The sequence below is a fragment of the Anoplophora glabripennis genome, unplaced genomic scaffold, assembly GCF_000390285.2.
Source record: "Anoplophora glabripennis isolate ALB-LARVAE unplaced genomic scaffold, Agla_2.0 scaffold495, whole genome shotgun sequence".
Taxonomy (NCBI): domain Eukaryota; kingdom Metazoa; phylum Arthropoda; class Insecta; order Coleoptera; family Cerambycidae; genus Anoplophora; species Anoplophora glabripennis.
In genome coordinates, this window is record NW_019416680.1 from 302,900 (window position 1) to 317,936 (window position 15,037).

General features: G+C 30.1%; 1 protein-coding gene across 1 annotated transcript in view; it reads left to right on the forward strand.

Moving 5' to 3' along the window:
• The first annotated feature begins 1,310 nt into the window (after positions 1-1,310).
• The window catches only part of LOC108910343 (cytoplasmic polyadenylation element-binding protein 1), a 17,007-nt gene continuing 3,280 nt past the window's right edge, over positions 1,311-15,037 (forward strand). The window contains exons 1-7 of the mRNA XM_018714916.1: positions 1,311-1,436; positions 1,845-2,020; positions 4,032-4,164; positions 4,311-4,487; positions 9,012-9,114; positions 9,175-9,503; positions 13,443-13,608. Coding sequence (XP_018570432.1) covers positions 1,311-1,436; positions 1,845-2,020; positions 4,032-4,164; positions 4,311-4,487; positions 9,012-9,114; positions 9,175-9,503; positions 13,443-13,608 — 1,210 coding nt within the window. The remainder of the gene's footprint in view (positions 1,437-1,844; positions 2,021-4,031; positions 4,165-4,310; positions 4,488-9,011; positions 9,115-9,174; positions 9,504-13,442; positions 13,609-15,037) is intronic.

Consider the following 15,037-nt stretch of genomic DNA (forward strand, 5'->3'; position numbering starts at 1 on the left):
GTTTACATATTTACATATTACTTTTAAAAAATTACTTCAATGCCAGTCATACTCACACATAGTAAAGCTATCTACAATTTATTTTTTAATGGTGAAATATGTATTTTTATTTTTCACAACCAAACTTTTATTCAAATTACAAAAATTCTTTCGGAACTATTTAAAAAACAATAAAAAAAAAGTTAAAACCCTATACTTTTGATGAGTTTTTTTATTTTTGGGTAAAGAATCTACCCTAAGCCACTAAATATTTTAAGAAACCTATCAAAATTCACATTAGGATAGATTTTTTTAGATCCTTGGTTCATAGATTTTTTGGTCTAAAATGGGCCAAGGAATAGCTTTACATGGAAAAAGATACTTTCTATAGAGTAATTATGAATCTGGAAGATTATACGATATGGATTGGACTATATTCGATTATAATGAGAATAAAAACGAATACATTTTATAGATTTTTGAATTTTGAGAAAGGCGGGAAACTAAAATACTTGAAGGAGTTTCAATTATCCTGATAGTTTTCATTATACCTACTCTTAAGTGATTGTTAATGATCTTCAATATTTTTAATAAATTTGTAATTATACCTATTAAAGTTATGATCTAGTTAATTTGTGGGTTAAAGACTAAGAAATGTACGTACATACATCCTTTAGACTTAAGGTATGTATAGCATTAATTTCAAAACATCGGCATGGGTATACTTTCTGTAGTTAATTTGTTCTTTGCATAATTGTTGTAATTTTTTATTAAGTAATTTTAATTTAGTTATTGGCATTTTGTTAAGTAATAATAATACGGCTTAAAAATTATGAGTCTAGTGTATGAAATCTGTCTATAGATGATAAGAATTATACTCATGTTTTAATTAAAATTTAATATTTAATTTAATTGTGATACCACGTCACTGGTTAATGTCAAATTTGCTTCTTTCCATAATTAATTAAAAATAATATATAATTTTATGTTTAATATGGATATTTTTTTAATTTCGAAATTATCGACGTTAAGAAAGGTGTTCGGTCGAATTCAGAATGTATATCAAAGGGATAATCACATACATTTATTTAAATCGGATAATTTCAATTTCCATGACGAACATAAACAGAATTATCAAAAAACGTAGTTGGCCTATTGGGTTTTTATGGAACGGTTGTCAAAAAACATTTAGCAAGCTATGCTTTTTTATTATTCATTCTTGTTGTGCAAATAAAAGAGAACGCATCGAACGAGCTGAGTAATTTTGACTTAAGCTTTTAAACTTTAACGTTGATTTTAAAAAGTTTTAATTGTTATAACTTGTGATTTACATGGCAGGTGAAACGATGTCGTCTATATCCGATTTATTTGGATTAAATTCGCCTCGTGGATTACTAAACTTTGGAAATACTTCCAGTGGACTCTGTACGCCGCCTGCTACCTCGCCTAATTTTCAGGTATTTAGTTAATAATTTTAAAAAGTCTTTTTGTATATAATCGGTATTAAAACTAATATTTAAATAGTAATATTTAGCAAACAAAATAAAAAAGCGGATTGAAGTAAAGTGTTGTTGGTTTTATTGACTTCTAGCGGGCGTCTTTTGTTATGTGTTGGCAACCCTAAGTAGGATTTCTGTTAAATTAATTTGCCTTATTTCCATCTTTTATGATCTTTAATGCTCAATTTTTGACATTTGACCCCGTTTAGCTAAATCTATTAGGAAATTTGCCAGCATATAGCAACGCTTGTAACTGCTATTAATTTATTAATGTTGGCAAGCCTTCAATTAAAATTGTAACTTAACGGGACAAAAAAATACTCAAACATAATGCTACTTGTAAATACTTTATTTTTATTATTCCAGCTAAATTTTGATGATGCAAAGTTTCAAGCAGGTCACTTGAATTATGCATCATCTGTTGCTTCACCTGCAAAAAATCTCCAACGTAATATATCACTGGGAAGCGCAGGGTCATCTCCATGTACACCACCTAGTTATTATTCGGCGTCGGCGCGAGCCTTAAGAAGTACTTCATTAAGGTAAGTAGGAAAGCAGGTAGCAATAACAACTCCCTTAAACTGAAAGTCATGTTCAAGTGCTTGTCAAATTCAGATGAATGCTAATATTTGAATTTGGTTTTGCAATTTCAATTTAAAGAATGTAATCTTTTGTACCTATCCTTATTTCAGAAAATCGTTTTTTTTTTTTAATCAATACTTTATAGGAACACGCGTAATTTCACTAATTATTGCGAAATTTGATACTTTTTGGTCCATGTCAGACTATCATATTTTCATCAAAATTATTTGACCAAAATAGCCGCAAGTTTTTCATTACACCAGATTAGCCATCAGACGCATTTACAATGTTTCTTTCCAACTGGGGACAAACTTGAACCGTTTTAATTAAACTGGTGAATTATTGGAGAGGCAAATTTATTTTCGTTTTTCTAATGAACAGCTGTTGGTTAAAATGACGCTGTCATTATGACAGATGTTCGAAAAAATAAATTTCCGCCCTCTTTAGTAGAACATTCAATTAAGTATATTGTCTCTAAAGAAACCAGTAATGTATAAGATTGCTAACTGTTCTTTATGACGGGAACGATTTTGTCAAAAAAGCGGAATTTCTACAAAAAAATCGGTACGCTAATTCTGAATATTTATTTAAATATAGTCATAAATGGCATTGTATATATATAAAAAAAGTTATTCTGATGTTCTCTTTTTGTTTGATTGGAAATTTCTGCCACACTGAAAAAAAAAAAAAATAAATAATTCAATAGAGCCACAAAGATATAGTTACAGCCACATAATTATTATAAAGATTTTGTATAAAATTATTTAATTATTTAAATAATTATGAAAGGTTAGGTTGTAAATATCGTTAATATTTACCTAATTTTATTTGCAATATAAACTATAAACTTAGGTAGTAAGACTAGAAGAAAGTTTTTGGAGTTTTTCGATATGAAGTTTAATAAAAAAAAAAAGAAATAAGAAGAAGAAATAAAACAGTTATTAACGGTTATTTTTAAGATTTGTTACCGCGATAATAAATTTTCACATAGTACCTATACAGTGCGTTTTCGGAAGGGGTACCGCACTTTTGTAAACTTTTTTGTTGATTTTTGGAAAAAAGTTATTGATAAAAAGTTTTGCTTATCTTGGGAAGCTATGGGAGTAATCAAATATGTAATAAAACATACAGGGCGTCCTAAAAATTTCAAAATGTGAAAGCAAAATGCCTGTAATTTTTGTTTTCGTTAAAAACTGTATTTAACGAAATTGTTCGAGAACTCAATCATTTCAATTTATCATTTTTCTATAAATTTCATGATATAACGTGTTTCAAAATTAAAAACCAAACATTATAAAACACAAACATAATCTAGAAAGAATTATGCCTTTAGAAATGTTTGTCTTTAATTAAATATTAAAACAAAAACAAGTTCAAAAAGTTGTTTATATTTAATGTAATAATAATAATTTATTTTCCTCTCACACATCTAACAAACATGTATAGAAATATTCAATCTTACAAACACAAACATAAATTATATAGAATGATAGAATTCTAATACGGAATACAAATATTTATTTATTAAATATTGTTTTAATTTTGTCTTTAATAAAAACTCACTATTTATACTTTTTAGTTCCACACGTAAACAATTAAATATTTTAGGCCCTACAAAGTTTGGAGAACGGGAAGTTAAATTTAATCGTGCAAATGGTACATGAAAATTATGTTAACAACAGTAATGTAATAACAAAATTTTGAACTAAAAGAGTAAAACCATTAAATAGGTTATTTATAAACTGATCAGAACTTTTTACATTTTTTCCTGCTTGTAGTAAAATTTGAGTGTTAAGTTTTTATATTAGATAAAATATGTATTAGTCACATGATTTACTATCATGTAAATTACCTTTTGGGACACTATAATATTGATTTTTTTTTTTTCAATAAATTAAAATGTGATCGTTTTTGTAATAATTACGTAACAAATTATTATCTCAAAACTCAAACCAATTAATTTTCTTCCAGTGATTCTTGTGGTAGCAGTAGTCCAGGAGTTTTAGAGCATTCTCTTCTAAGTACCAATAATTCTCGATCTAACTCTCCAGAATCAGATTTGAGTGGTATATCAAGCCCTGATGGCAGTCTTTGCGAAATATTGGTAATATTTTTTTTTGTAATAAATATTTTCCGAAGTAAACCGTATTATGCTGCTTAGAATAATGTTACAAATAGCTTAAAGAAAAGTTTTAATTCATCAGTATTATATGTTTTTTAATTAATTCTCATTATTATTCCATGTTTCAGAATTCATTGACACTAAATGATAATTTGGCTCGTAATATTTTCGGCAGTGGAACAACCGACTTGGATATATCAAATTTACAAAATTTGCAAGCTATTCACGCTCTTAAGTATTTGCAACAACCTCCTGCTTTACTCAGTACACTGTTGCCTCCTGCCTGTTCACACAACAGTACCCAGGTAATTATTATTGCACATATAAATCTGATGTTTTTTTTTTAAGAAAATCGTTCAGATACTTTTTGGATGTGCCATTTTATTCTCTTTCCATCCATTCTACGGTTTCCTATAATTATCTCTTTAGTTTTTGTTATTTGAAATTATTTGGGTATTCTACTGAAATAGATTAATATTATATTACGTATTCGTACTTAACTATAAATTGGAAAAAATATATGGAGTGTTCCATTACAAAAAATCATGTTTAGATGGTTTTCAGTGGACCAAACTCGGGAATTATCACCACCCTGTACAAGATTCGGTAACTAATTTTAGAAATAGGAAAACTTGATGAAAGTCACCTTAAAATGAAGCATAGAATCCAAAAATGTAAAAACATACAGAGTGTTCCATTTAAAATAACAAAGTTGACGTCAACTTCCGGTATAACCGGAAGTGTTACAGGAACAAAATTATTAGATTTGAAAAGAACACACCCAAAAACTCTAGTGTGCCAATTTTCAAAATTTAAATCGTAGTAGGTTCTAAAATCTAATAGGCCACTCACTTTGAACCACTCGGTACAAGTTTTTGTTTCTCTTTAAAAAATTTATAAGGCATTGAAAATATGAGAATTTTGACTTTCTAATACTGGTCGATAATAAAGTCTACGTGTGGGCCTAAAATTGTGAAAATAATGTATATGCAGAGGAAATGGAAATTTTCTCTGTATATAAATAAATTGCTCTGCAAATTGACGAAATTTGAGATAAAGAATCTTCATGAATAGTTTTTCCGATGTCAGTTGAACATGCATAAAAAACCGAGCAGTCAAATTTAATGAGTTTCATGGGCATCCCTAAAAAAGTTTTCTGCTGAAGGTAGAAAATTATATGTAATTTGTATATAATGTGTAGAAAATTTCTATTATATATTCATTTGACCAACAACATATTTTAATTATTTATGTCCTCAAACAATTTTATTATATTGATGGTAAATTTCATTTTGTTCCGTTTCAAAAGGTCTCCAAAATGCCAAGTTGTAATAATAGTAAACCAAATATCCCTCTTATTTTTCCCTTTCGCAATTGTAATATGAATGATTAATAGAAGGGTGCCTATAATAAATTAAAATTATATGAATCATACCAAATACCGCATTGCCGCACTGCACTGCCAGGCGACTTATCGACAACTGAATTTTATGACGCAATGGGCCAGAGCAACAGTGCATATTGCTCTTTGCCCACACGCTCATTCTTCAACTGCGCATATACATTTCTACCACCTGCACGTTTCGTTCGACCAGACCTGTATATGGGTATGGCTAAATAAATGTGGGAACAAGTTTTTCAAATATTTCAATGCCGAGTTGTTGCTTAGCGACCGAGCCTGGTACATACCTTGAAGTTATTGGTTCTTCAGTTGACTTCGGAAAAACTATACCAATATTTTACGACTGATACTTCCCTAAATTTTCGCATTACCAATTTGTTTACAATGAACAAAGACAAACCGTTACGTCTATTCTAGAGAGATAATGCAATTGCTGATAGGTTGAATAAAATTTGTTGACAAATTACACCAATCCCCAACAAATTTCTAAAAAACTCACGGGCTTAGATATTATGGTAGTGCCTCCTAATATATCTGCTAGGTAATGGATGTCATATATATACAAGGTGATTTCACTTTAAATACAGAAACTGCTGGACTAGAGATTCATTACCAAAAAATAAGTAGAGTTTGCTCTATAAACTTTTTCCCTGCGGGGCTCGGTATTTGAGGCACAGGGTGTTAAAGTTTACAAAAATATATATATTTTCTACTATGTCTTCATAATGCGCTGACGGAATTGAATGAAATTTACTACAGCATATTCACTTAATTGGACCTTTTATTGAATGTAATATTAACCTTGTGGCTTTAACCAGTGTCGTGCTACCGGAGGTGCCGCTGCATTTTCCCAAGAAAAAATACGCTACTAGCGGTTTTTTGTAGAGATAATGTTAAATTCAGATACTGTTACGTTAAATAAATGAAAAGTGTTTCTTGGTGGCTTTTAATAGTAGCAGCCATTTAGAAGATATTTGGGATTGTTTTTACTTTTTATTGAATTTTCCTTTTAAATTAATCCGTTTACTTGATGAAAACCTCCTGGTTTTATTCAGTGACGTGCTACTAAAGCGTCCGCTAACTTTTCCCAAGAAATGAATACGCCACTGGTGTTTTTTTGTAGAAATAAATTTATTTCTGAAAAAAATATCAAATAATAATAAAATAAAATATCAAATAGGTCGAGTAAATAATTATGTAACGAGTCCTACAACCATTGTTCAAAACAAAGTCCATCCGCATCAATACACTTGACATCTAGAGACATTTATAGAGAAACTTGTCATGATATGATTTTCCCTGAGGAGATTACAATTTCCCTCTATTCTTTGCTACAATTCGTCTCGTGTTCGTAAGTCTAAGAAGGACTGCAGCTTCAGGAATAAATAAACAAAGCTGATTATAATACTTAAACGACTAACTAATATTGCAAACATGTGTGAGTATGTGAACTAAATTTGCGCATTATGGTCGGCAAATAAGTAAATTATCTCCTAAACGGTTGGTACTATTAAAAGACACCAAGAAATACTTTTCATTCATTTAACATAACAGTACCTGAATCTAACATTATTTCTAAAAAAAAAAACTGTTAGTTGCATATTTTTTCTTGAGAAAACGGAGCAACACCTTCATAGCGCTCCATTGGTTAATACCACGAAGTTAATATTACATCCAGTAAAAGGTGGAATTAAGTGATTACGCTGTAGTAAATTTTATTCAAATCATTCAGCGCAATATGAAGGTATGACAGAAAATATTATTTGTTTTGGAAACTTCAACACCCTGTATCTCGAATACCACATCTCCCAGAAAAAATGTTTATAGACTAAAGTACTTATTTTTGGCAACGAATATATTTCTGCAGTTTCTGTATTTAAAGTGAAATCACTCTGTATACCAATTCTGTGAATTTTAGCATTAAGTCTAAGCAAAATATCTTTAGAGATATTGAAAAAATGTATGTATACTTTAATATGTTTTTAACTTTCAACGCTCTATATCTCAAAGGCTTTACACCCCTGTTTATTAAGCTATCTTAAAATGATCGAGGAAATATACCTCTAACATGGATTTAAACACACTGTAAAGAAAAATTAATCAAAATAATGTGCCCCAAATAAATACCGCTGATCAATAGATTTTACTGTATATGATAAAAATTTATCTATTTATGAACAAAATTATAAATTTCTTAAATTTTTAAATGCAATGGTTTAAAGAAGTCTTAAAGAACTAGCACATTAGTAAGTTAATTGAAATTATTTTCCATTAAAAAAAAAAAAAAAAATTGGCTGCAAACGTTTGTTTAAAAAATTGTTTTTTTGAGAAAAAAAAACAAATATGATGTTCTTTTTCAAATAGGAATTCAAAATTTATTTAATATTTTTCACTGTAAGTAAATTTAAAAAATAAAAAGAAACCTTTACTTACATCAAATAAGAATGACATTAACAGCGAACAAACTAAAGCCCTAGAAATAATCTTTCATTTTGATTTAAATTATGCCCTATTGTTTCTCGATAGTCTAAATAATTTGATAATGCTCTTCATTTGAATTTTAATTAGTTCAAATTAACGAAGTTGCGCTGTATTTTTAAAATTTTACCTACTAAAGAGCTGAAAATTGATATGAGTATAAAATTGAAAAATCAACAACTATCTTAATTTTTGCAAATTTTGAGGAATATTGAATTTTTTGTTAAATGTCTGACGCGTAAAAATTCACGTCAATGCTATTGTACACTTCATATGACATTGTTTTGTATATAAAGATAAGTCTTTTGAAGATGAAGTTTTCCTCTTTGATGACTATATAAAACCTATTAAAAATATATAGAGTGAACCAACAATTTTGGAACTTGATAGTTAAGATATCTTGTGCACAATTTTCATAACTTTTATATTTGTGAAAATTCTGATTTTTGTAAAGAATATTTCAGTTCATTCACTTTTGTGTTTTACCTACAACTGACTGGCGCATATGCCATTTTTTTTAACTTCTGGTTTTTCAGTTAAGTATGTTCAGTAAAATATACAGTGTGTGTCCCAAATTAAAAAACTATGCTTGCAACATCAAATACATGTATAGCATGTGAAAATAAAGATCAAGTTGGTGTAAATTGTCATATCCCAAGAATCTAATGAGCAGTGTCTCAACCGTTCTAACGTCGCAAAAAAAAAGAAATATGTATAAATTTGTGAAAAACAATACTAAATAAGAAATCGTTCAATGTTTTTTTGAAAAAGGAGCCCCAAAAAAACTTGTTGAAAGTGGCCCACCCTGTATAGATTTCATTGAATTTATTTTTTTTTAGATTTGTTCTCAATCTTAGCTTCTAATAAATATGGTTGCACATTATTAATTAAAATTGAAATCTTAAAGTAACGGAATAACTTTTCTTAATAGATTAATAAACTATTTCAGCAAATACTAGATAAATGGAATGGCAGTGCTTCTTCTTTGATAAACTTTATCCCAGAAAACTTACAACTAGACAAAGCAGCTCGTTTTCATCGATCTGCAGCCTGTAAGTTCTAAATTTTTCGTAAATTTAAAAGAGCATGTCATAATTAACATATTCCCTCAGCCGTGTATGATGCCACATGCACATGGAGTGGTGTTTTACCTCCTCGTTCCACTGTTAAACCGACCGGTTACTCAAGTAAAGTATTCTTGGGTGGCGTTCCCTGGGATATATCTGAACAGTTGCTTGTGCAAACATTCAAGCAGTTTGGACCAATTCGCGTAGAATGGCCAGGCAAGGACAAACAAGCTTCCCAACCGAAAGGATATGTTTACATTATATTTGAATCGGAAAAGAATGTCAAAGCACTGCTTCAGGCTTGTACAAACGATTATCCCAACAGCAATAATTGGTACTACAAAATCAGCTCAAAACGGATGAAGGCAAAAGAGGTAAGTATTAAAGCTTAAATGCTTTAAATTAGACTAATCACCTTCATATCTCTATTTTTATGGTATTTTTTTTTTTAATTACCGCCTTGAACATTTTCTACAAGTTCTTGTAATATGTAACCAACGTTGATACTAGGACTGAATTCATTTTGAGGGACTTTTTTGTAAATTCAAGTAATTTGTGACGTCAGGATCCAGTATATACGTTATGACTGTTAAGACGTTAATTTAATCTTGTGTTGATTTAGTTTGTATTCGCATCGAAGTACTTTTGAGTAGTGTATAAATTTAAAGACAAGTTTCGTTTATTTTCATAGAGTCTACGTACATTTTCACAATATTCTACCCAGGTAGCTTTAGTGCGTGTCGGCTTCAGGATCAGAATTACAACACACTAACATGAAAGACGTAACAGTGTCTGAACGTAAATATTATTAATGCTGTATAGTATCTATGTGTAGTTCCATAACAATAACTGCCATCAACAAATTATTCTTTAATGTACCAAAGGATGAAAAAATGAAGAAATGGTGTTTAGCTATGTATGTATGTATATACGCAGGCGAAAGGTGTTGAGCTACCCAGGTCTCTGGGCCAATACATCCGGCTTGGCGGTCCCTAGGTGTTCAGTTATGAAAAGAGACCTGAAGAAAGGTTCATTTAGTGTTAAATCTACTTTACACATGTGTAAGGATCATGAAAACATTAATAGAACGTCAATTTTTGGCAAATTATCAAATTGCCCTTGGACAAATTCAGCTTCTGTAGCCACACTACAGCTGTACAGTTTTTAAAATAATTAACAGTATTGTGTTAAATAAAAGAAAATAATATAAGAACTATCCGGCACACGTAGATTGCATAAACACAAATGAGTGAGACAGTCTACAGAACACAGACTACCGAGATCGGAACTCGTATGGTTTGGACCGATACCGGATCGTGACGTAAGAGCCAGCCGTCTTTGTTTAGGACTACGTTTTAGTGCATAGTGAATTATTTTGAATTTCTTTATTTTTTTATAGGAAAACTATTAATTAAAAATTGAAAATTTATGCGTCAATTGACTTTTTACGATGAAAGGAATTTAATAAGAGAAGAATAAAAATATGTACAACTTCTTCATTGTTCACACGTGAATAATCACGTTCAACATCTCTCTGCTTCAATTCGTATGACATCCAATTTCCTTGCTTTTGAATCATACCGAGTGCATTTAAATACTTGGAATCTGTTGTGTGATCAACATTCAATGATTCACCAAGTTTCTCTTGTATTTGACATGAATCTTGGTCGAGTAACACTTCCAATTCCTCATCTTCGTTTGACCAGAGCATTCTTTGTCAATTGCCTCAAAATTACCACTTCCAAAACGTCAATAGAGTATGTTCACCGTAAGTTTAAATCAAACAGGAAAAGTAAAACTTTCTGCAAGTGGTGTTTTGTTGGCTTGTAATTTGACATCTTCAGAGCTGAAAAAAATATGTTGTTTACATATCCGCAAAATGACACATAATAAAAAGTAAAGCTTAATGACGGAGTTTTGACATGAATATAGTTACAGTTGCTCCATCTATCGTAAATCCCTCAAAATTAAATCACAGTTCTAGTAATTCTAGATTATTTCATCCAAATTTCCCAATAATTAATCGTAAGTCAATAAAACATCCTATGTCTCAGAATCAGTCAACATCATAGAGGAATAAATATGTTTAGAAATCAATAAATTGTGAGTGTGCTCTGTCTTCCATTAAAGTTGGAACACCTTGTATAAAAAAATATTCTTAAATTTAGTGAGAAAATGAGGACGCTTCATTTTTGACACCTTGTATTGTTACAACCTGTATGTCTCATAGTTCTGTAACCATAACGTCTATTAAAAACCAAATATCACCAGTTGAAGTGGTCATATTTTTATGGGGAAAGCTTCCATGATGAAAAAATTTCAAATTTAATTTGCGAAATAAATTAAAATGGGAATACAGGTATTTTTTTGTTCAAAAAATTTTCAATTTTGTTAAAAGAATTTTGAAAAATAAAAAACACCCACCATTGTATTTTTCAGTAGATTATGAAAAAATATATATTTTCCGCATGTACCTGCAACCCTCTTTAAGATCTTAATGTGGGAAACCCCTATTTTAATTATCCTCCCAAATGTTGTTTGTAATCGTTCCTCATGAAACTTCTCTGTGCTAGCCTACAAATAATGTAATTCTTACCTAAAGACGATATGGGTACCATGTTTCATTATCAAAATATAGCCACTTTAGTTGTCGCCAGCTGTCCACTTAATAATGGACTTATTGGTGACTAGTATACCGGTGATAGTGCCCATCAAGTTTAGTCATTGCTTTAAACCATAAGTCACTCAGTTTATATCGGCTCTGTTAAAACAAAATATATTTTCCTTTTAAATTCATATTTAAGAGCTAGCTATAAAATTTATTTATTTTTTATTTTTAAACACATTACATTAAATACATTCCAATTTCTTTTTATTTTTATACAATAGAGGGAAAAATAAATTTGTTTTGTCAGTATTATAAAAAACAGTATATTTTTGGTATTTAATATTTTTAAGTACCTACCTATTAAATTAACAACGATGTTAGAAAAATTGCTTGGGATATTAAAAAAAAAGTTTAAGTGCACGTAATATGTACGAACATGACGGGGGAATCAGCCTGGTCACTATGACTAGAAACTGGTATCAAAATATCACCCCTCACTACACCACTGTTTACAAGACAGAGATACAAAGTGATTGAAAATGAAGATTTTCTACAAATACCTGTTACTGGAAAACAACTGGAATGGGGAAGTTTCACATTTTTTTTTCTTTCTTATTAAATTCCTTTCATCGTAAAAAGTCAATTGCCACATAAATTTTAAATTTTTAATTAATAGTTTTCCTATCAAAAAATATATAAATTCAAAATAATTCTCTATGCACTAAAACGCAGTCTTAAATAAAGGCGGCTGACTTACGTTACGATCTGGTATCGGTCCAAATTAAACGAGTCGTGTAGAGTTGTATTCCGTAGTCTGTCTCACTCTTGCTCATTTGTGTTTATGCAAACTACGTGTGCCGGATAGATTTTATATTATTTACTTTTACTTAACACAATATTGTTAATTATTTTAAAAATCGTACATTCTATGGCTACAGAAGCTGGATTTGTCCAAGAGCAATCTGATAATTTGTCAAAAATAGATATTCTATAAAATATGTTTGCATGATTTTTTCCTCATTATCTCATCCTTTGGTACATTAAATAGTTTGTTGGGGGCAGTTAGTGTTGTGGAATTACACATGGGTACTATAAAATTTATGCTCAGACACTGTTATGTTTTTCATGTTCTCGTGTTGTAATTCTGATCCTGAAGCCGCCACGCATTAAAACTGCCTGGGTAGATATTGTGAAAATGTTCGTACACTCTATGAAAATTAACGAAACTTGTCTTTAAATGTATACACTTAAAACTAACTACTCAAAACTACTCAGAATTCAATGTGAACACAAACTAATTCAACACAAGATTAAGTGACAGCAATGCAATGATAGCGCCAGCCTCCCGCGTCATGACAGTCTTAACACTCATATACCGGATCCTGACGTCACAAATTGCTTGACCAATTAGGGACCGTTTTCGCCCACCGAATTATATTCACTATTTTAATACCTAATTACATATTAATAGTTAAGTTTAAAGGGTTTATACATATAGAAACATACTTTTATAGTAATTTTCTGCACTTTAAATAAATTTTGCTTAAAAAAAAAATTTGATGCAACTTCCTCATTTGTCATAATACACTACACTACATGGCGGTAGAAAAATACAATTTTTTTTTCTCATCAAGAAGATAAGAAGGTTGTTACTTTAATACACCATATATTCAATATTTTGTAAATTATTGTAATGTAACAAAAGGTGCAAGTCATACCATGGATCATTAATGATTCAAACTACACCAAATCGACATCACAGAAATTGGATCCTGGAAAAACTGTGTTTGTAGGAGCACTTCATGGTGTGCTCAATGCAGAAGGTCTGGCAAAAATAATGAATGATTTGTTTGATGGTGTAGTTTACGCTGGTAAGTTTAACATCGTTTATTTATTAACTCGTATTAATTTAGAGGCATAATGGCATGTTTGCTACCTTTTTGAATATTAACGGAAAATAAACAATGTGACTAGTCTTTTGTATTTTTGTATGAAATCATTATTTAGCTGGAAATAATAGTCATTTATGTACCAAGTCAGTGAAGCGATTCTTTTACTGAACGAGCCTGAGATTATGAGATAAGCTAGCGAGGCGAGTAACAGGCGAATTCAATAAAGACACTTTATTGTCGTGGTGCATACAAAATTTTATCGCCAACCATAAAAATTTATAATTTCAAAAAATGGAAGTATTATAACTTATCGTATTTTATTGACAGAGAAATAATGGCAAATACACACTTATTTTTTGTTAAGTAGGTATTAAACCTGAACCTGAACCCTGACCCTGACGCATTATCAAAAATTAATTCATGAAGTTGAAGGAGTTTCAATTGAAAATGTTTGAGGATTATTATCTATGTTAACAATTTGTGTAAATCTTTAGTAGAATTATCATTGGTAATAATGAGACTTTCCTTATACTATTTTCCATTAGGTGTCTCCTTTTCAGGATATAGTGTTTGTTTATAAGTTACAATTAAAATGAAACTATTAATTATTCCTTTAATATTTTGCACAAACTTTTTTAAATTTGATTGAAAAAATCGAAGCGCCAAAGGCCGAAAGTTTCTGAAGTCAGTTGAACATGTAAAAAAACACCTGGCAATAAAATTTAATGACTCGTAGACGTCCCTAAAAAAGTTTTTTGCTAAAGGTAAAAAATTATAATAATTTGTATATAATGTGTAGAAAAGTTCTATTATATGTTCATTTGGCAAACAGCATATTTTAATTATTTATGTCAAACAATTTTATTATATTGACAAAAAAATTTATTTTGTTCCGTTCAAAAGGTCTCCAAAATGCTATGTTGTAATAAAATTAGTAAACAAAATATACATCTTATTTCTCCCTTTCTTAATTATAATATGCGTTCAAATAAAAACGTGGTCGAAGTTGGCTCTGAAACATTGGACGTAGGGAGTAGCTTATAGCGACCAACTTAACCTCATTTCTCAACGAGTTGTATAGCAGCTGTCAGTTTCAATAACGTTAATGACTATATAACTTTATTTTAAAGAATAATCGTGATAACAATAACAAACAATTAAAGGAGCTGCGGAAAGTGTCCCCCTCCTTGTTATAACAATAAATTAAAGCAGCTGCTGAAAGTGTCCCCCTCCTTGTTCCAAGCACTTTTCACACCTGTTCCTCAAAGAATTAAAGACATTTTCTAAGATGCTCGGGGTATTGTTAATTTCACGAATCTTGTCTATAAGTCGAGCCTGCAGATGGTTTAAATCAGGAATAGGCAGTTCAAAAATAGTGTTTTTAAGGTAAGGCCACAAAAAGAAATCA